The 22856-nt window shown below is 43.6% G+C and overlaps 1 protein-coding gene across 1 annotated transcript; it reads left to right on the forward strand.

Annotated features, from left to right (window-relative positions):
* Positions 1-11977: 11977 nt before the first annotated feature.
* On the forward strand, positions 11978-22279 carry AGR2 (anterior gradient 2, protein disulphide isomerase family member). Its single transcript, XM_027872532.1, has 8 exons — positions 11978-12042; positions 16109-16246; positions 16524-16587; positions 17513-17565; positions 17956-18029; positions 19909-19972; positions 20479-20562; positions 22014-22279. The coding sequence occupies exons 2-8, from the start codon at positions 16117-16119 to the stop codon at positions 22061-22063; spliced, it is 519 nt and encodes a 172-aa protein (XP_027728333.1). The 5' UTR covers positions 11978-12042; positions 16109-16116; the 3' UTR covers positions 22064-22279.
* The last annotated feature ends 577 nt before the right edge of the window (positions 22280-22856 follow it).

Consider the following 22856-nt stretch of genomic DNA (forward strand, 5'->3'; position numbering starts at 1 on the left):
CTCTCTCTCTCTCTCTCTCTCTCTCTCTCTCTCTCTCTCTCTCTCTCCATATATATATATATGTGTATATATATATATATATATATATATATATACACACCTTCCTTGTGCTTTTAGAAATGAAAACATGGTCTTACAAATATGGGGCTTGGAAACAACAGACTCAGATTATTCCTGCCCAGCCTTACAAGTACAGTGACAGGCTCCAGTCCTCCATCAACAGAAGAGGACTTTCCATCAACTGGAGGTTGATAAGAAACTGATTAGTAACACCATTGGCTAATCGGACTTACAGTGATTGGCCAAAGAAGCGAATGCTTCCTAATCTGACCCAGTCATAACACACACACACCAAGGTTAAAAATGTAAGAGGATAATTGAAGCTAATGTTACAAAAATGTATTACTCTGCTTGTTTTATTGTATTTTATTTATTTTTAAAATAATTCCCAATTAGATTTTAATCTGATTCCTTTTAAGCAAAAGGAAAATCTTCAGAGTAACACAAAGATGAGCATTGAGCAAGGGTCTCATTTCCCAGAGGGCTCCTCTAGGAAGGGGATTGACAAAGGAGTAGAAATAGCTAGAGTTGTTGACTCCTTAATGAATCTGAAGAGGTCCAAAAGACAAAGGCATGGGTGTGTGAGGGCTGGGAAAAGTTATTTCAGAATGATTCTTGAGTGAGATCTTAGCTTCTCCAAATTTAGAATATTCCTCCCACAAGCAGGAGGTCCTTGGTTGACCATGGTTTAGAGGATGTCAATCACTGGCCTGAACAAACAGAAGGAAAGCCAAGCAGCACAACAGTCTTGTAAACATTCATGTCTGTGAATGAGGAAAGAATAATAATTGGCTACCACTTTTCGTTCCAAAATGACAGCTGTAAAAAGTGTAAAGTCTGAATGGAAGAAGGAGAAAAAGAAGGAGAAGGAGGAGGAAGAGGAGGAAGAGAAGATGAAGGAGGAGAAGAAGGAGGAGAAAGAGAAGATGAAGGAGGAGGAGGAGGAGAAGAAGAAGAAAAAAGAAAAAGAGGAAGAAGAAGAAGAAGAAGAAGAAGAAGAAGAAGAAGAATCTTGCATACTTAATAGTCAGAGGAAAAATTCAGAAACAAACTCAGAATAAAGGGTAAAAATGGTGCTGGCTGAGGAGATGTGGATGGAATACAGTTTGCACCACTGGAGGGAGGACCTGTACATAGAAGATCACTGATTCATTGAAGAACCAATACTACTCCCAGTGTCTTTCAGCCTCTCACACTTGCAAGCATATAGTGACTCAGTGTTCTTGATATGGGCATTCCATTCAGCGGTACAGGTCATACCTCCCATTTGTTTGGCCCTAATTCATGCCTTCCAGTAAATCAACATGTCCACCTAAAACACTGGGGACCTTCCTCCTGTCTTCCTGTCATCACATGGATCTCAACGGCACACCCAGCTATCCATCAGATATCCTTCACTTTTGATGTGTGCCTTGCCCACTGTTTTGGATTCAGGTTTCTTTGCTGGCATTCTTTCCTTCCTCTCTTCAGTGTGTAATTCTATTCTCATAACTGGAAACAACCTGCTCAAACCTGTAACATAGCTTTCCATGGACCAGTGGATGATCTTCAAGGCATTTATTTGGGGACTGATGAATTCCATAACTCAGCTAGTCACCATTCCCAGAAATACTTATTGCACTGAATTAAACTGAAATTACTAAATTGAATGGATCGTAATGTTTATTCAATGGGTTTCCAGTCATAGAATTGGACCCAGCAGCTGCCTTGGGAGAAAGAAATTCCTGTTTGAATCACATAAAGTGATGACAGGGCAGTTAGTCAACAAGCATTTATTAAGCTCCTACTATGTGCCAGGCACCATGCTGAGCTCTGAGGATACAAAGAAAGGCAAAACAAAACCAAGTCCTTGCTCAGTAGAAGTCTACTAGTGCAGACAACATACAAACAACTATACGAAACATGATTTAGACAGGATATGTTGGAAATAATCTACAGAGAGAAAGCATCAGTCACAGGGAGCTGCCAAGTGGCCAAAAGGAGGGTGGCTGGGGACCACGAGTGGGCGGCAGGTGCAGAGGTCTGTCCCACTTCCTCTTTCAACTCCTTTCCAGCACTGTGGGTCTACACCCCACCACCCTCATGCTCTTCATATTTTTGGATAATAAACATAAGCAAAGCCTTCCTACAGGACCCTCAGGGGTGGTGATCTTTGCTAGATCTGAAAACAAATGGCTCTTTCTACTGTCTCTTTCCTCCTTGACAGGGGCATAGACTTTGCAAACAGTCCTGAATCTTGCCATTAAGCAGGTAGAAACAGGTACCTCTTCGAACAGATAAGCGACCCTTCCTGGGAAACCAATCAACAATTGTGTATTGATTGATTGCCTAAGTTAAACCATTCCAGAGGATTCATATAGAGGTACATTTTTTTCAAGGTTGTATCCCAAGTATTATAATCAAAGGTAGATGCATTTATCCAGGACTACCTAAGATCTAGAAATGGGAGAGACTTAAAGATCAAGTCTAAACTCCTTCATTTTACAGGCAAAAAAAATGAGGTCCAGAGAGATTAAGTGATTGGCCCCCAGGTAGGGTAAGAGGGTTGAGAATGGAAAGGGACCTTAAATATCAGTGTTGAGTCTCAGTCCTGGACATCTTTTTTGCTGTGTCATATTCTCTGCCTTTTGTTCAACTCAAAATGGTGGCAATTTCAAGTACTGAAATGTCAGAGAGACCATGTGATTCAGTGGGTATCACTAACCTCACCTATAAAATGAGAAAGTTGGAACAGATGAACTCTATGGCGCCTTTTAGCGCAGTCTGAGTGTGTGTGTGTGTGTGTGTGTGTGTGTGTGTGTGTGTGTGTGTATGGTGTGGTGTGTAAAAGGGTTACACTACATTATGGACTTTATTCAAGTTTATGGTTTCTTGCCTCTCCTGTGCCAGAATAAATATTAAATAATTTCATAGACTATGCCTAGTTTGCCCTACATCAGGACATACTATTAGTACAGAGGTAGGGAAAGAGGGAGGGATGAAAGGCTGCCAAATTTCAATGACTTACATTGCTTAAAATGAGGACGCTGCTGCTAAAAGTTACAGTCTTTTCGTTTTGCCTCCAGGAGTAAGATTAGTTTTCTATTGGTGTGTGTGTGTGTGTTTGTGTGTGTGTGTGTGTGTGTGTGTGTGTTGGGGAGGGAACAAATTATCAGATGTAAAACACTTTCCAAGATATTGCCGAGGGTATGCCTTGAGGTCTCAGCTCCACAAGCCAACACCAATCATTTCTGTTCTCTCTCTCCAGGATGTTTCATTTACTTTCCCCATGGACCAATCAGACGTGATAAGTCAACGTTCCCTAGCAGGGTAGGGGATGTGAGATGGAAACAGAGGCTGGAAGAAAATGGGAAGAAAACTAATCGTCTGAGTCAATCATGGTTCAATATGTAGAATAAGCAGTACATGGAACAGTTTCAAGTGAGAATTGAACAGCCAATAACATCATGAGAATAGGATGCTGGGCAAGCATCTCTCTAATGCAGCCTGCTATGAAGTCAAAATCTAGTGGCTTGTATTGTTCAAAATGAGGATATTTCTGCTGTAAGTTATAATCCCTTCATTTGGTGGTAATTTCATGATGGAGACAGTACTAATATTCAGATGAGAGAGGAAAGAAGGGAGAATGGAGCTAAGAATTCTATGAGGCAGAAGTGCAGAGAAAGGAGGGACAAAAGGTAGGGAAAGAAGGAGAAAGAGAGAGAGAGAGAGGGACAGAGACAGACAGACAGAGAGAGACAGAGAGAGAAAGAGACAGAGAGACAGAGAGCCAGAGAGAGAGAGAGAGAGAGAGAGATGGAGAGCACTGTGCTAAGTGCCAGGGACATAAAGAGAGACAAAAACATGGTCTCTATTCTCAAGGAGCCCAAATTCTAATGGACTGGTCCAACTGATGTAGAGAGTTGATGAAGGGAGTGAACCAGAAGAGTAGCTAGGACACAGGCTGTGGAGAGGTCAAAATGCAAAGATGAGGGTTTTGGTTTCTATCTCTAGCAATGGGCAGAAAGTGACAGGGCCAGATTTATGTTTTAAAAGGAGGAATTTGGCAGCTGTGTGGGGGATAAGCTTAAGAAGGAAGGAATCACTGTGTAGATGTGAGATCAGAAAAGAACCCATTTTCTTATGTACATAGGAAGGCTAGGTAGCATTTAATCGTCACCTTGTTGTTTCTAACCAGATTCAAATCAGCTGGAATGCCTTGGGGGTGAGGGGAGGGGAGCAGTGGTAGAGGGGAAGAAGAACTTTTCTCCTCCTTAGTAGGAAAGTTCTGGGGCCAGGTGTTGAATCTCCAAAATCCAGCCCAACCGACTCTGCGAAATCCACCCTCCTGTCCTTTCTGAGGGCAGAATATGCCCGGTAATTAGCAGATAGAGTTCCCAGCCCTAGGAGAGTCTTTTGTTTGGTTGTGGGGAAGGGGGCCAGAAAACTGGTTTAGCTGTAATCCAGAAACCCTTCTAACGTTACAGCTTCCATGGGGCATCCTGCTAAAACAGCTTCCTAGGGATCAGGGTGCCTTGGGGAGATTTGTGAAGTCATTTACGGGGCCATATGGAAGCCCATTGCAAACTGCAGTTCTGGAGGGATGACGAGGAGCTAAGGCAACAAGGGGGGAAGTGATGGTGGAAATAACTCCACTGTTTGCTTTCTGGGCTGACCTAGAACTGAAAAAATAGGGAGGGACAGAGCTATTGCTGAATGAATCACCAGGAAGCCGCAAGCCAACAGAGCTTTCTGGAAGAAGAGGGAGGCCCTCTCCCACCCACCACTCACCTTCTCCCCGCTATTTTCAATCAGAAGAATGAAAACTGGAGCAAAACAGGATGCCCACCAAGGCCAGACCTCAGAGCAGAGGCCGCTGGATTTCTCAACTACAGAATCATGGCTGGACGCTCAAAAGTGCGAATCACCCAAACTGCCATTTCTAACATCAATTCAATTCAGGTCAGGTCAATTCAATTCAGTTAACATCAACAAGCATCTATTAAGCACCTACTGTTTGGCACCATGCTAAAGTTGTGAGAATATAAGCAAAGGACAAAGACAATCCCTGCTTTCAAGGAAGCTCACAGTCTAATGGGAAGACAGCATGCCGTCCACTCAGCACCAGTAAGATAAATACAGGCTAAATGCGATGCAAATAATAGAGGAAAGATACTAGCATTAAGCTAAGGGGAAAAGGGGTTTTTTCTTTGTTTTGGTTTTGGTTTTGTTTCTTTGTAGAAGGCAGGATTTTAGCCAAGAAGACAACTAGAGTACTTACCCAGCGCTGGGCTAGGTCTGGAAATAGATAGAAACCAAATGGTCTTTGCCCAGGGCACCTGACACCAAGCCAGGCTGAATTTTGTGTTGATATAACAGCACTTAGCACAGGGCCCAGTGCACAGTAGGCACTTAATAAATGTTTATTGACTGGTTATTGATTTGTCAATATGTCAGGGATCTGTAATTTCACTAGGATAAGAACCCCATATGCCCACACTCTTGTAAGACAAATGAGAACTTTTCCACAGTAGGGTATGTGAGTCTTAGAGAGGAGCCTGAAGCCCAGAGCAATTAAGTACCTGGCCCTCAGTTTAGTAAGGGTGAGATGGGATTTGAACCCAGGACTTTCTGACTCCAGTTAAGCTCAGCATCCCATCTTCACCGCCTTCTTTTAAAGAGAGCTGGAATACTTTTCTCCTTCTCAGAGGTGCAGAATGGCGCCTATGTTGCTTGATGAAGTCTTCCATTCTAATTGTACAGAGAACACGGAGAGATGTGGGCTAGGTGATAGTGCCTTTGGATAGACTGGAAAGTGGTAGACCGTAAACCCTCTGAGTGAGGGTCCCCATTTCAAATTGTCTTTGCAGTCATCCCCCCAGCAAAGGCTTGATCGCAGTGGAGCTTCCTTTGGGACATAGGTTGGGTTCCACGGCTACTGAGGCAGCTTCCGGTTTCCAACCTCTATGACTCTGAGAGTGTTTTGTTGGTGAGACTTTGCTACCTACTCTCTGCCTAAAGGGAGGATTTCTTGACATCAATAACAATAAAAAGATGCATGATTAGAAACATTCCCTTGTGTGGCAGGTTCATTTTTAGCCTGTAATAAATGAAGATCAACTTTTTAATCATTTGTCCTATTAAAGTGGGGCTCCCTTCTCTGACTTTTCTCATGTAGCACCTCCTGTCCGGCCCTCAGCTTAAGCTTTCATTCCAAAGCCTCCATTCAAGGATGCGAGGATGTCCATTTACACAGAGCAAGAGATTCTCCAGAAAAAGACCCTTCCCCCCCACCTCACCCCCAAGAATAGAAGTGAAGAAAAACTCATCGAGTTGAATGGGGGTAACCTTTTACTCTGGGATTCTTTATGAATAATTAATCCTAAGGTCCCAGTGGATACCGTGTGTGTGTGTGTGTGTGTGTGTGTGTGTGTGTCTATGTATCTGTGTATATGTATATAAATGTTTATGTGTGTATATGTGCACACATATAGACATATATGTATATGTACACACACACAAAATATACATATATACATATATACTGTTTATGTGTATTAATGCAGAATTTTAAAATTTTTAGCAAAGTGAAATACAGCATTTATGAAAATTTGGTTGTTTAAGCTGTGGGGTTTAATTTTAAACAAGTAGGGAGTTAGCGTGTGGAAAGACCGGCAAACAGAGTTAAAATCCACTCTCTGTCATTCACTCCCTGTGTGACCTTGGGCAAGCACCTTGGCCTCTCTGGACCTCGGTTTTTTCATTTGTAAAATGAAGGGCTGGGTTTAGACAGTTTCTGAGGATCCTTCCAGCTCCAGATCTAGAATCCTAGGGCACTTAATCTCCATGGTCCTCAGTTTCCTCACATGTAAAATGAGGCCTGATGTACTTTGCTTATGCTGCTCTTTCTTTCTTTCTTTTCTTTTTCTGAAAGGTGGAAACCCCAGAGAGTCAAGGGCTTCAACAGGCTTTCCTTATTTCCCACACTCGTCTTTGATTATTGATGATTGGAAACAAGGAGGAAAGAATCTCAGAAAGGACCCTTATCACTCCAAAAATGGCTAAGGAGAAATGTCTCCAACTTTTAAAAACGGTTTCCACCCCCCAAAAGGAAGAGAAAATGAGGTGGAGGGCACTAAAAGTTGCCTCCTGCCATTAAGCCTCTGGCCCCACATAGAGTACAATGCTTCAGGTCATGCACCTGGGGAATCTCAGTGGAGGATGATTCTTGTTCAGGCAGAGGTTAGACCAGATGATCTTTGGGAGGTCACTTACAGCTCTGAAAAATTGAACACTAATTTTCTGTAGACATAAAGTTACTGTGCAAAGTGGCATTAAGCCAGAAAAGTCTTATTGCTGGGCCTTCATCCACTGAAGGAAGGATGATGGCTTCTGACAGTAGATCTTCTGGTCCAAGGTCTCCACCCAAGGGCACCCACTTGCTGTCTCTTGACAATATGACCTCTCAAGTCAGATTTCAGTTTGCTTCCTAGGACATGTGTCTTTAGATAATGCCCAATAATCCAGACAGTTAAAAACATTCATTATCCTTAAGGTGGTTCTTTGGAAAATGAAATGTAGCCCACTCCACTGAGAAGTTGAAAACCTTCTCCCAAGAGTGTCCATTTAGAATCAAACCAAACTAGAAGTGCCTTCCTGATGGCTGCTCACTCCCAAAGGAATGGGAATGTTTTCATGGTCACTTTATATATGAGGGGCTGGATTTGAGGTCCTCTGAGGTGCCTTATAGCTCTAGGTCCATTTAGGAAGATTGGGGTTCAAATCATACCTGAGACACTTATGACTTCGGTTTCCTGCTCTGTAAAATGAGAAGGCTGGACTGTATACCTTCCAAGGTGCCAACGATCTCAGAATTGATGATCATTTAAGCTGTGATTTCGTCAATGCAGAGAATTCTCAGTGTGAGTATTTCTGTCACTACTTCAGTTCACAATCCATTCATTCATTCATTCAATACTTATTTATTAATCATCTTATACAATGGTACTGTACAGGGGGCTGCAGATACAAAAATGAAATAGTCCCTGCCCTCAAGAAGCTTGCATTCTATGGGGGAAGGGTAGCATGTACATAGCTAAGTAAACACAAATTTATACAAAGTAAAAACAAAATTGCTTGGGGGAGGGATTACATCAATGACTGGGAACATTAAGAGGGGAGTAAGTAAGTCAACCATGACCTGAGCCTTGAGGGAATCTAGGCTTTCTATGAGCTAGAGTTGATGGGGAAGCATCACAGGCAGTGGGGAGAGCCTCTGTAAAGACACAGAAATGGGACATAGAGCAATCAGCCAGAAGGCTGGACCATGAAGGGCACAAAACCTAGAAAGATGGGCTGGAGCCGGGCTGTAAAACTTTAAATGTCAGACTAAGGAGGATGTGGTCTTCCCTAGAGGCAATTAGGGAGTCACTGGAGCTTCTGGAGCAGGAGAATCACACAGTCCGACCAGTAACTTCAGTGATTAGATTTAGTAAGATCATAGGATAAAATATTTAGAGCTGAAAAAGACCTGCAAGACGTAGCCTTGGAGAGTTGCCTGAGGACCTGAGAAGACAAGCCACCTGCCCAAAGTCCAGTGTGCCAGCAAGTGGCAGAGGCATGACTTGGACCCGGGTCTCCCTGCCTTTGAAGTTGACTGGCTAGCCACCAGGCACCACAGTCTAGGAAGGGTGCTGAAAGCTGGAGCTCAATGAACAGCCTGGAGAACATGTAGGAGGATCAGCCAAAGGAACTGGCGATGTCTAACCCGGAGAAGATGTGAGGGAGACATGGTTCTTCAAATGTAGAGCCAGTAGGTCAGACTAGATCATCTCTAAGATTCCCTCCCAGCACAAAACTGAGGATTCTGTGACCTCTGTCTATAAGTATTTGATGGGCTGTGTGCACAAGAGGGATGATTTTGGCCCTGTCCAGCCTCAGAGGATAGAACTAGGAGCAGTGGGTGGAAAAGATAAACTTCCCATCCATGAGCTCTCTCCCGAAGAGCTGGGCTGCCTTAGGAAGCCCGAGGTTCCCTATCATGGGAGGTCTTCAAGCAAAGGCTGTCATCCCCTTGTCAGGGATGTTAAAAACAAGTCCGGGCTAGATAAGGGGGACCATGAAGGTCTTGCCATGATCCTGAGATTCCGTGAAATGAGCTCACTACCCATCTCAGACCTGTGGGAAAATGGATAAAGCCCTGGTCCTGAAGTCAGCAGGACCTGTGTTCAAGCACCACCCCCTACACTCTGCCCTTACTAACTGTGCAACCAAGGGCCACTCAGTTCTCTCTGAACCTCAGTTTCCTCACCTGGAGCTAGTGAAACCTATGGTCCGTACTTCACAGTCAGTGGGATGACGCTTTTTCAGGGATGGTCTATACCACATGACCTTTATGAAGTCACTTTTAACTCTGAGGAATTGCACACAAATTTTCTGTAGACAAAGTTACTTTGTGAATTGGAATTAAGGCAGAAAAGTCCCATTCACAGGACTTTCTCCAGTGGAGGAAGGGTGACAGCTTCCGCTAGCTCATGTGTTTGATGAGATCAAGATACAAATTAATGAGTGCAAGCATTGTATCGATGTCAGCTATGATCATCATGGGACTTCAGTTTTCGTAATGTCACATTCATGTACTCAAAATAACATAACCATACTACAATTAGATAAAGAATTATACATCATTAGATCTGGAGAGGACCTCAGAGGCATCTGGTTCAAGTTTCTCATTTTACACATTAGGGAACTGAGGCCCAGAGTGGGAAAGTAACCTGGTCACTCTCACAAGTTGTTAGTAGCGGAGCTGAGATTAGAACCCAAGTCTCTTAACCCTAATCCTTTCTACCCTCTCCCACCTTAACCACACTGGCTGCTAGCCAGTCAGGTCAACAAGTCAACAAGCATTGAGTAAGTGCCAGGCACTGACCAGGTGACTTTGAAAACCAGATAATATTGACGGACTTTTTTGGGTCCTTTTTAACTCAGAAAGACTTCTCATTGTTTCATTCTTTCTTCATCTCTTACCCCTTCCTTAGTCATTGTTGGTGGCTTTCCATTACATGTCACTTCCACCAACACTGAGTTCAGGTCATGGCGCTGAGCTTCTCTTCATCAGAAGACCTGAGTTCAAATCCCAACACTGCCAACCAACTGTGAGATCTAAAGCAAGTGACTTCCCCTTGTCCACACTTTACTTTTCTCATCTATCAAATGAGGAAGTTGCATTAAATGGCCTCTGAGGCCCCTTCCAGCCAGAGATTCAGGATTCTAACCTGACCCATCATCCTCTGTGTGATGGTGGACAAGTCCTCCTCCTTGTGCCTCAGTTTTCTCATCTGAAAAATGACATAGTTGGATTAGATGGTCTCCAGGGCCCCTTCCCCTCATGAACTAGGCTCCTAGATCCAGTCCTCAATCTCTGGGTGATTCTCCTTTCTTGTTATGTGGCCCCTTTTTTTCCTATCTTTGATATGCAGGTGACCAAAAGCTTGAAACTGAATCTTCTCTCTTGCCCCTTCACTCTCTCTCTCTCTCTCTCTCTCTCTCTCTCTCTCTCTCTCTCTCTCTCTCTCTCTCTCTCTCTCTCTCTCTCTCTCTCTCTCTCTTTCTCTCTCTCCCCCAGTTTTCACAGGTTCAGTTACCATCGAATCTTGAAAACCCTCCTCAATGCCATACCCAACAGGTAGCCATCTAGCCTCTCCTTGGGGACCACCTATCATTGAGCATCATGGTATCATGAAAAGATCCCTGGGGGAGGAGTTAGGAGACTTTGGTCCACTGTGAGTGGAGCTGTAAATCGGCCCAACTATCCTGGAAAACTACTTCTGATTGTGGGTGAAAATTCACTAAACTTTCCATATTCTTTGACCCAGACAACTCGAAGAGGTCAATGACAGAAAAGAGAGTACCATATGACCAAATACTCACTGCAGTAGTCTGTAGTGGCCAGGAAATGGAAGCAAAGCCCATCAATGGGGGAATGGCCAACCAAATTGTGATACATGAATACTATGCAACATTACTGCATCACAAAAAAAAACGAATCTGAGGAATTCAGAGAAACATGGGGAGAACTGTATGAAGTAATGTGGAGGAAAGAAAGCAGAGCCAGGAGACTAGTACAGATAATGAGTACAAGAATACAAATGACAACACTGGAAATGCTCCCATTCAAATAAATACAATCTAGTCCAGATGAGAAGGGATTGGAGACTGCTTCAGCAAGGCAGGGGCTGTGTAAGTGCAGAGAAAGGGCTAGCCAGGCAAAATTTGGTGCAAGGGACGTTGTGAAGGGCAAATCGACAAGTTTGTGAATGTGCAATAAGCTACTGGAAAGGAAAACACTTACAGAAACTCCGCAGAAACCGCATCACCTTCCACGGTCAGCCTTTGGCTGAGGTTTTCCAGCGTCCAGTTTCTGGATCACAAGTTTCAACAGCCAGAGAAAAGGTCTGGGATGGGAAATTGTTTATTTGCACGGCTTGGTTACCTAAGGCTACATCAGCATAGCGAGAACCTCTGAATCACTTGGTCCATTTTTTTCTTCAATTCAACAAAAGATATCTACCAAAAGGGGAGAAAAAAAAGGCCACACACCCTAGCAGTAGCCTCCAATCCCCTAAGTCTATCCAATCACATCAAGACAAATCAGCCTTCAGGCAAATCCACCGTCTTGATTTAAGCTTACCTGGACTTGGCCATTTGCCCAGGTCCTCAAAACCCCTGCAAAATGCCCATGCATGGATATTTTAAAATGTGTGTAAGTCAAACAGTTGTTTTCTTCATGGGTTATTAAAGGGGGGAGAGCTTGTTAGCCCAGGAGAGTTTCATCTTTGGGGGCAAAGATAAGTTGGTTTCCCCGTTAGCAATATGTAAATGCCAGGCTGGTGGGTGGGATTGGGTGTGCTCAGGTGCATAAATAGAGGCTCTTGGCACACCTACACTCAGAACTTTGGAACAGGCTCCTGGCTCTTCCGCAAGTGCAGGTGGGAGGGGCAGCAGGTAAGGCTCCTGACCTTGCATTCCCGTAGATAGAGATGTACACCTAGCAGGAGGAGAGATTCCTGGGAGGAGACGGAGGCCGTAAACAGGCATAGCAGCCCCAGGCTGTGTACAGGATCATGGGGCTTGGATTATGTTCCTGGGGCAATGGAAGTGAGCAGTCCCTTCTGAGCAGGGACTCTCAGGGGAGGGGCTGGGGCCACCACCTCTGGGCACAAAAAGGATGCCACTAGTCACTTTCTTCAGCTGACTGAAGTTCTCCAGGGAAATCATCGATGCCAGAAGACTGTCCATGCATAAAAGGGCCAATTGATAGAATGTCACTCTCATTCATCCTTTGCTTTTAAAATGAATTTATTTGACTACAAAGCCAATGTCATATAAACAAAGATAATTTGGCTTCTGCTCTGGTCAAGCAAACTCAAGGGTGGTTTTGTGCCCGATTCAAGGGGCGTGCTTTTTTCCTGTATATTGCCAATAGACATCCTTGTTGCTCTTTTCTTCTACTGTGATAGTGACACCAGGTCTTTATCAGGCTCCGGCACAGCTGAGGTTGGAGGGCATGAAGCCGGTGAGGGTGCTAGAGTGACCCAACGTCTCAGCAGAAATGCTTGCCGAGAACCCTGCCCAAGAGGGCTAGGACAGTGGTGTCCCACTGGCTCTTAACGAGTCTTTATCCTATGCAGGGTGTGTGCATGAGTACATAGCAACAGATGAATGTGCCCAGCACAGCAATATTTCCAGAAGGTGGCAACCAGTTATAAAAATGCCTTTGCAGGAAGTTTGCCAAGTATAGTTCTTTTGGACTTTAAGGGACTTTGGCATTGTAGAGCTCAGAAAGTGCCTTTGAAAGAGGAAGTGTACCTAGAGAATTCGGTTAGATCTGAAACATTCATTTTCAGTCTTTGTATCACCCGCACCAGGGGCAGCTGGGGTCATGGTGAATAGAGAGCCAGACCTGGAGTCAGGGAGACTCATCTTCCTGAATTGAAATCCAGCCCCAGATACTCACTAGCTGAGTGACCCTGGGGAAGTCACTTAACCCTGTTTGCCTCAGTTTCCTCACCTGTAAAATGAGCTGGAAGGAAATGGCAAACCACTCCAGGATCTTTGCCAAAAAACAAACAAACGAGAAAACTAACGGGGACACACAGAGTTGGACATGGCTGAAAAATGACTTAACAACTACAGCAACATCACTATCCCCCAGCACAGTGCCTCGTATGCAGCAGGTGCTTCATAAGTGCTTATCCATCATACTTCTCTGAGTGAAGCTTCCAGAAAGGGGGAGGGAGAGGGAACAAGAAATTACTGAAAGCCTACTATACGCCAAGCACTGTGCTAAGGAGTTTATCGATATTATCATCCCATCCTCACAACAACCCTTGGGAGGTGCTATTACTATTATTATCCCGATCTAGCAGTTAAGGAAACTGAGGCAAACATCGATTAAGTAACTTGCTGAAGATCACGCAGCTAGTAAGTGCCTGAGACCAAATTTGAATTGAGGTCTTTCTCCAGGCCCAGCACTCTATCAACTTCACCACCTCATTGCCCCCAGAAAGTAAATGGAACTTGGTTAGGATCTGGAGGTGAAGGGAAAGAGATTTCTGAGCAGCTCTTTGTCAGGTCAGGAATTGGGGAATGTGGCTTTCCTTTTCTTTCTGTGTAAGTGAATAAATGTGTCCTGTGGTGCTTGGAATGTAAAACAACTACCCGCTGAAGGAGGATGAGGAAACGCATCTCCCCCTTGTTTGCAAAGGTTGGAGACCGTAGGGGTGGAACGCTGCATGCACTCGCAGAGACGCTTGGTGTGGTTCTCAAGTTTGCTTTTCTTTCCTTCTCTCCCTTTTTTCTATTCTTTGCTGTTAAAGGTGACACTTTTAGGAAGGGGAAGGGTAGTAATATATTTGGAAATGAAAATGGTGTAAAAACAAATTCTACATTTTCAAAAAAGAAAACACTGGTTAATTTAAGAACTGTTATGTGAGCAGGAGAGCATTCTATCTGCTGGTGCTGCACCAAGATTCATATTCCAGCCAATGACTCTCATAAGCTCTTCCCATCTGCACCTTTGGCAGTGCAATTAATTCTCTATGCATTTGATCAAGTTCAAAATTATATCCACCTGAGAATTACAAGCTTCGTGTGGAAAATGTCTGTGTTCTTCAGAGACAGGAATGGAGAGGGCTGGACTCGGGCTCAGGGGCCTGGAGTTTGAATCCCAGCTGAGGCATGCACCAGCTGTGGGAGCCTGAGCAAGTCACTTAGCCCCCAGGGGATCAGTTTCCTTAGCTGTAAAATGGGGATAATGATAGACATAGTACCTTTCTCACAGGCCATTTAGGGGGCACAATGAGATCAATGCTTGATCAAATCTCTGAGGCTTCCAGAAGAGCAGGACCTATCCCACCTGTCCCTGATCCTTCACTGATTCATTTACCCACCTTCCCTTACCATTCAGTTGGTTCTGATGTTCTAAATGAGCCCAGCATTTCCTGTAAGCAAGGCTTGGAACATTCTAGACTATAGTTAAGAAAGCTGGACCTATGCTAGTCCTGTGAGGCATGTGGATACACAGAGTCTTAGCATTTCAGAGTCAGAAGAGTCCTTCTTGGGTTGTATCATCGTCATGAAGAGTAGAAACAGGCTTTGTGATGGTCAACTCAAGGACCACCTCCTCCAGGAAGCCTCCCCTTCTTAGTGTGCTCTCTCTCTGTCTCTTTCTGTCTGCCTCTGTCTCTGTCTCTCTCTCTGTCTGTCTCTCTCTCTGTCTCTCTCTGTCTCCCTCTGTTTCTGTCTCTCTGTCTCTGTCTCTGTCTCTCTCTCTCTCCCCCTCTCTGTCTCTCTCTCTCTCCCCAGCCCCCAATTGTTTTTGTACTCTGCCTATGTTGTGTCCCTCTCACAGAAAATAAGCCCCTTGGAATCAGGAATTGTTTTTGTGGGGCTTCTGTACCCCCAGAAGCTAGTATAAGTGTTTTGTACACATTTGGTGATTTTAAAAAACACGTTTCCAAATTGAATAGGATAGAAGTAACACGGTCGGCTGTCTCTAAATGAGGCATTTGTCTACTTACCATCCCCAACACTGATGCTTTGCTTTTGGATAAAGCTCCTCCATTTTTCCCCAGTGGTGGTTTTCACCAAAAACAAAGGGAAAAATGAAGACTATGAGAATGATGGTGGTGATGACAAGGATAATGCTAGAGGTATTAATGGCAATGATGACAGGTGGGGTTGATATGGAAGAGTAGGAGGAGGTTACTTCTGATGATGCTGGTCATGGTAATGGTGGGTGGTTATAATGATGTTGATGGTGGAAATGATGATGATAATGCTGGCAATGAGGAGGAAGAAGAGAAGGAGGAAGAAAAAGAGGAGAAGGAAGAGGAGGATAAAGAAAATGCTTCTGATGATCCTGGTAGGGATTTTTGTGGTGGTGATAGGGATGACAATAGCAACAAGGAAGATGGTGGTGATGGCCATGACAATAGGATAATAACTGTGCCGATGATAACGGTGATATTGATGATAATTGAGGACAATGAGGAGCTATTTGTGAGGATGTTGGTGGTGATGGAGATGGTGACAGTGATTACACAAGTAATAGTGATGATCGTGCCAATAGACGCTTTAACGGAATTGTGGGAAGCACTTTCTTCATAATAATTGTTAAGATAGGTAGTTTGGAAATTATTATCCCTGTTTTACTGAGGAATGAGGAGTTAATGAGGAAACTGAGACTCAGCAAAGTGAAGTGGCCTGTCTATGATCAACATAGCATCAGAATAGAAGAGGAGGATAGAGGTTCCGGATGATTATCAAAGAACAGTATCACTGGCATATTTTAAAGAGCTCATTGAAAACAAACTCTCTGAGTGTCCTGTTAAGACACCCACGGTGCCTGAGATCACTAGCGAGGCAAAATCCCATTTCCTCAGCAGAGCGGACCAGCAAAGGAGGGCTATGTTACATGCCCAGCAAAGTCCACTTTCTGCAGCTCCTTGGGTCTTAGTCTGAGATTTTGAAAGGTGAGTCACCTTTCTTTCCTCTTCTTCATCCTCAGCATTAGCCATGGAGAAGATTTCAGTGTCCATCTTCCTGCTCCTGGTAGCCATCTCTCACACACTGGCCAAAGAGATTACACCCAAACCTGGGGCAAAGGAGGAAACTCGGCCCAAGCTGCCCCAGACCCTCTCCAGAGGTAGGAACTACTTGTCTTCATGGTACTTCCCGTTGGCATTGCTGCCTTGTAGGGCATAAATTGGTCTGACCCGGCAGATGCTAGTGTTGATATTCCCCATAGCTTAGTTTATCATACGGTCCTCCTGGCTTTGTTTTCTAAGCCTGAGTTTTCAGAGTCCAAATCCCTTCTTGAACATGACATGCCCAGATATGCCTTGAAGCTTTGCCATCCCTGCCTGATGATTTTGAGTCTGAAATGGCATCAGTCTGGTAACTACCTGTCGATTTCCCTCCAGGCTGGGGTGATAAACTTTTCTGGACGCAGACATATGAAGAAGCCTTATACAAATCGAAGACCAGGTAAACAACAAGCATTTATTAAGCCTCTAATGTGTGGCAGGGATAGGAATACAGAAACAAAAATAGTCCCTGCCCTCCAAGAGCTTACGTTCTACTGAGGGAAAAATATGTGCACAGATAAGTAAATATAAAGTATACACAACATCAATGCAAAATCATTTCAGGGAGGGGAGATGGCTGACACCTGGGAAAATAAGTAAAATCCTATTGGAGGAGGTGGCAGCTGGGCTGAGCTCCGAAGGTTCCAAGGGAAGGGGAGGGAGGACAGCCTGTGCAAGGCGGGAAGTGGGATGTCCCATATGGAGGGAGCGGCAAGTCGGCCAATTTAGGGCTGCCACGCCTCTTTCTTCTTTAAAAGGTCTCACTAGTACCATCTAGTGTCACTTGATCTCTACATCAAACAATCTCCATTTATGAAGGATGTTACAGATTAAAAATACATTTGTGGAAAATGAATAACAACTATCTATCACTCTTTCTCCTTCTCTTTCCCTTCCTGTCTCTCTCCTCCTTCTCTCCCTTCTTTCTCCACTCTGTCTTTGTCTTTGTCTCCTTTGTCTCTGTTTCTCTCCCTCACTCTCTCCTTTCTCTCCTTTCCCCTTCTCTCTCTCTGTCTCTCTGTCTGTGTCTGTCTGTGTGTCTCTGTCTCTCTCTGTCTCCCTCTGTCCCTGTCTCTTTCTCTGTCTGTCTGTGTCTGTGTGTGTGTCTCTCCTCTCACTCTTTGTCTCTCTTTCTCTGTGTGTATCTGTCTCTGTCTCTCTGTGTGTCTCTCTCTGTCTCTGTCTCTCTCTGTGTGTCTCTATGTCTCTGTCTGTCTCTCTGTTTCTGTCTGTCTGTCTCTGTCTCTCTCCCTCTCTCCCTCCCTCTCCTTATCTCTCTCTCTCCCTCCCTCCCTCCCTCCCTTCCTCCCTCTTCTCTGTTCTAGCAACAAGCCCTTGATGATTATTCACCACTTGGAAGAGTGCCCACACAGTCAAGGTACAGCCAATAGAAGGGGGGGGAACTGCCATTGTTATAAAATAATTATAAGTGACTTCAAAGCTTCCTTCCATGTGTTTCTGGAAACCACGGAGTATGAGCCACACCAAGTGTAGGCTATGCTGTGGTATTGCTTTAGCTGGAATATGTAAAAAGAACTAAGTGATTGGCTCAACACAAGGCAGAGAACAATAGCTCCCACAGTGATGAATGAGACGTTAATTTGGCCGCCTCAGTATCAGGCCACCTCAAAAGCCCAACAGGAACAATTCTGAAATGTTTTCATTAGTTCTTTGGGTGTTGCTTCTCATAAGCATATACACTTTGTGGGGGTTGGGGTGGAGACGTAGCTCTGGTTCTGAGAGCTTAAAATCAGTCTTTTTATTGCAGCTTTGAAGAAAGCGTTTGCAGAAAGTAATGAGATCCAGAAACTGGCAGACAAATTTGTTCTTCTCAATCTAATTGTAAGTTAAACTTCCTCGATTTTGCTTTTGATGGTCATTAAGATCTTTCATTTGTCAAAATTTTCCAGTCCATCTTTGATTTCACTAAGTGACTTGTGGACACATTGAATGGGCTGGTGGAACTAGGACTCTGTATGTGTGTGTGGTTGAGAGGTTCATTATTTAAATTTTGAAAATATTGATGTTATTAAAATTCAACTTAGCCACTGTTTTGCGCTAAACATCATGCCAGTCAATTTCTGAACTCTTTTGAATCTTTCATCAGCTATTTCTCAGAGATTGAAGGATTAAATTTGTGATCCTGGGTATCCAAGATCATCCATAACACTTTTGATATGAGCCTCACAAGAAAGAGTCTAATGGAGATAGAACAGGCAACTGAGGTGGCCACACAAGAGGAATTCCTCCACTGATTCACCATCTTGAGAAAGTGTTATCCAGAAATTGGCGCAGACACAGTATATACTGGAAGGGCATTCCATCTTATTAAAATGAACATTCTGGGGGCAGCTAGGTGGTGCAGTGGATAGAGCACCGGCCCTGAAGTCAGGAGGACCTGAGTTCAAAACCGACCTCAGACCAAACACTTTGACACTTACTAGCTGTGTGACCCAGAGCAAGTCACTTAACCCCAATTGCCTAAAAAAAAAAGTGAACATTTTATTATTAAAAATTCACAAATCCAAGTGAGAAAGAAGCGTAAATAATTAAACTTTCAAGTGATCGTTTTGTGAATTTGTAATATTTTGACATATGAAGTTATTCAAGCTTAAAATGGCTCTCTAAGACTTTAGGGACAGCCTGGGCATATAGTATATTCAGGTATTTATATGTGCATATATTTATATATTTTTGTGTGTGTGAGTGTGTGTAATTTGAATACGTGTCCTCAGATGTTAAATGCCATGCTTTCCATGACTCCACCTGTTCTATTAGCAGTCCTTACTAGGTTACCTGGAAACTACCCACCTGGATCAAACGTTGTGTTATTACCATGGTACTGAAAAAACAAAGGAAATAATGTTTAGTGAGCTCTGAACTTCTCCCCAGCCCAGAGCAACCCTGCCCTCCTCTCCCACCCCCCACCCCCGCCCCCGAGCCACCACCTTTCGCTGCAGAGTCCTTTCCCCTGTCGCTCACGGGAACTTGTGACTCAAGATCTGAGATTTCTCCCAGAACCTCTCTTGAGCTAGTGTTTGCTCTAAGTCTATTTTTGGTACTTGCTCTGGGCACAATACTATTCCTCATGTGATATATTTTCTATTACCTTCCCTATCTGTTACTTTTCCAGATACAACCTATTTTTAAAGTCATTGAAAATAAACTTTTTTATTCACTAAATCCATAATAATTTCTAAAGTAACTTCTAGAAAGGAAGAAAGGAAAGAAGGAAGGGAGGAAGGGAGGAAGAGATAGAAAGTAGAAGATCAGAAATTTAGAACTGGGAAGTTCTAGACCTCAGAGGTCATCTAGTGCAATCCCATCATTTTAGAGGACCAGAGAAATGAAATACCTTGACCAAACTCACCCAGGTAGGAAGTCACTGCCCAGGATTTGAACCAAGAGTTTTTTTTTCTCCCTTTCTTAGTGGATTTGATTATCCTGCACTCTAGAACACATTATAGGTATGTGAGTTGTATAAAAATAACACACAGGCTCTAGTCTTTTTCTCCAGCTTTTCCAGGCATGCGCATCTCTCCTCTCTAGCTAGATTGTAAACTGCTTGTGGGCATGGAATGGTTTTCCATGCTTTATTTTCTATAGGCCATAACCCCTGCTACATTACTAGTCACATAATAGACACCTGGTGATGTTTGAGACTCATTATTAACTGGGGGAAGCATGACCTAGAACACTAATTGTTCTTTTTAAATTACAGTACGAAACCACTGACAAGCACCTGTCCCCCGATGGCCAGTATGTCCCTCGCATCATGTTTGTAGGTAGGTGCTGGGTCTTATTTATCAATTCTGAGCATGGCATCCTTGCTGCAATATTCAGTCCTGGGACAATATAACAAAGATGGTGGGGAACGACACGACAGAGGAATGTCATGATGCTAATCCTTCCTAATTCCTCCTCTTTCCCTTATTCTCACTAACAAAAATGAGCCTTGAGCTTAAGGTGCGAACTCATACCAAGCCCAGAAAACTCCCAGGTAGCTGTTTGAGGCAGAACTGGACACAACTCTCGGTAAAATCTAGAGAACTCAGTATGCTAACTAAATGTGTCTAGTGACTTGGTAACGTCATGCACTGTCCAGTTAACTTTTCTTAACTTATCCTGGTTCCTGCCTTCCAGAGGGAGAATGCCAGGTTGGATGAAGGCACTGTTTGACTGAGGACCACCCACCCAGTCATGTTCCTTTTCACAGGAAGTGGTTATTTAGGCTTCTTTCCATAGTAGGGGCTACTTGAAAATTGATTGGGGCTTTTGTTTTCCTCTGCAGACCCATCCTTGACAGTTAGAGCAGATATTACCGGCAGATACTCCAACCGACTCTATGCTTATGAACCTGCTGACGCTCCACTGTGTACGTATTACCCAAGGGAAGAGAAGGAACAGAGGGAGACGTAGCAAGAAGGGGGCCAGGAGAAACTAGAAAGCACTGTGGGGTGACAGAAAAGGCCCTTCCTTTGGAGCTGGAGGATGCAGGATGCTCTTCTACGCTCCTACATTCTGTGCTTCTTTATTCAGATGTTTCCAAACCACTCTCAGTGATATGGAGAGGCTAAGTTTTTTTGTTTTTTGTTTGTTTTTTTGCTGTTTGTCCTGTAAGGCTATGGGTCACTGCACTTAGACTAGAAGTCAAAGCCAGCCAGATTGTCTTAGATTTGTTGTTTTAACTATCTCTATCTGGTGCTAATTTAAAGGACTTGGCTCCAGAGAACTACCTGACTCAGAGTCAGAAAATACATTGTGCCTATTTAACCTCTGATAGGTGACTTGTGTTTTCTCTGAAAGGTATTTTGGGGCCTCTACCTTAAAAATTAAAAACAAACAAACAAACACAGTAATTATGTGAAGGCTATGGTGAAGAAATCCTACTTGGTCTCAAGATCCTCCCCCAATCGACATGTAAATGGATTTCAAGAAGAACAAAAGATAATCAAAGACCACAAGGCCATTCAGCCCCAACCTTGCTGCCCATGTCCCCACTCTTAGAGCATTTATCTTCCAACGACATTTCTGGTTTTTCTGCTATTTTCTAGTCAGCACAAAGCTTTCTCTGTCTCTTTACATTTACGTAAAATGAAGCATTATGGTATCACGTGATCTTGGGGAGACATTCCAATGCCAGTGTAACACCCACCTAGAAATTGAGGGCAAATATTGTCTAAAAATATTTTGTATGTTTTTATATGAACTGACACAAAGCTGAATGGTCCATTGAGAAAGTTTCAGTGTCCAAACACACAGACTCAGAGCAACGAATCTGGTTCATTCCAAATGAAACCCAGGCTAATTTTCATGGCCAGTGGGAAAGGTTTTGTCAATGAGCACTTGGGGGGCACCAACGGCAGCCTACTGGGGTATCTTCTGAAATGGCTGCAGGGCAAAGATAATGAGTACTGTCCTTAGGTGAGTGACATCAGGAAAAACTCATTAAAGTTCCATTCACAACCTCCTATCCTTTCTATAATGCCCATTGCCCATCTTGACCTGTTTTATTTTGGCCCTTTGGTCAACATTGGAAAGATGTATTTGAAAGATAAATTCCAAATTGGCCTAAAACAGTTTCTGCCATTGGAACTAAGTTTTGTTATTAGACAGCCCAGACAACAACTACCAATTGAAAATGCTTTCTGGTGACACAATCACTTACCTGATTTTATCACATATTTTCCCCGTGAGTCCAATACTTGACACTATAGCCAACAAATTTCCGTATTTTCCAGAACACATCTGCATGTCCTTATTGACTGTGAAGTATCACCACTGCCTACCTAACTTCATCTATGTTTTCATCTTTTTTCTCTTTAGTGCTTGACAACATGAAGAAAGCCCTGAAGTTACTAAAGACTGAATTGTAAAGAAAAGATCTACACTTCTATTCTCTATGTTCAGCCTTAATTTTTGGAGTATTGAAGAGATCAGGCAGATTTTTGTTGAGAAACACAGAAACACTGGTCTATGTACAGAATTAGGATTATGGCTTCATGTTGCTACAGCAATTTTGTACTTGGTGTTAGATGCATTAGTTGAAAAAGAAAAAGAAAAAGAAAGAAAGAGCATTCACAACAGTAAGCCATGATTATTTTTTTAAATAAATCTCTTTTTTTTGAGTGTTGAAGGTGTCGTTTTTGAAAGACTGATTTCTCACTTGAAATGCATATAGGGTTGCTTCTATAATCAGATAACATTGAAATTGCCCATCTGGGTATGAGAGGTACTGCTCCAAAGCAGAGAACATGCTAGGCTGGGAGACTCCAGCCTGGATCCGAAGCCTGCCTTTGCTACTTTCCAGCTGGCTGATCCAGGGCAATTCTGTAAAACGATAACGTTGTATTCAACTTCTGAGGTACAATGTGGGAGTTCCCCCCACCCCGATGAAATGATATACCTGGACAGTGACACATGGGACACATAGCACTGTGACAGCTTAGACATGGGTCATAGTAAGAACCCAACATGCCAGCTGAAGCAACATTGTTCTCAAAGGCTGACAAAATGAGCGGCTTGACGGAAATATGAGCCAGCCTTGGTGACCTTGTCTATGTAGACAGGACCTCAGCTCTCCTCAGGATTACCAGGATTCTACCTTTGAATTCAGAGGAACAGGACAAAGAGGACAGCTGGGTCAACAGCATGATAGAGCATCCAAAG

This window comes from Vombatus ursinus, unplaced genomic scaffold (genome assembly GCF_900497805.2).
Source record: "Vombatus ursinus unplaced genomic scaffold, bare-nosed wombat genome assembly UNPS02014799.1, whole genome shotgun sequence".
Classification (NCBI taxonomy): Eukaryota; Metazoa; Chordata; class Mammalia; order Diprotodontia; family Vombatidae; genus Vombatus; species Vombatus ursinus.

What these genes read in the sequence shown, in the direction of transcription:
- AGR2 (XM_027872532.1), top strand. Translation starts at nt 16,117, where the DNA reads ATGGAGAAGATTTCAGTGTCCATCTTCCTGCTCCTGGTAGCCATCTCT. An exon ending in TTGTTCTTCTCAATCTAATT is followed by an intron (nt 18,030 to 19,908) that starts GTAAGTTAAACT and finishes TTTAAATTACAG; the next exon opens with TACGAAACCACTGACAAGCA. An exon ending in ACCTGCTGACGCTCCACTGT is followed by an intron (nt 20,563 to 22,013) that starts GTACGTATTACC and finishes TTTTCTCTTTAG; the next exon opens with TGCTTGACAACATGAAGAAA.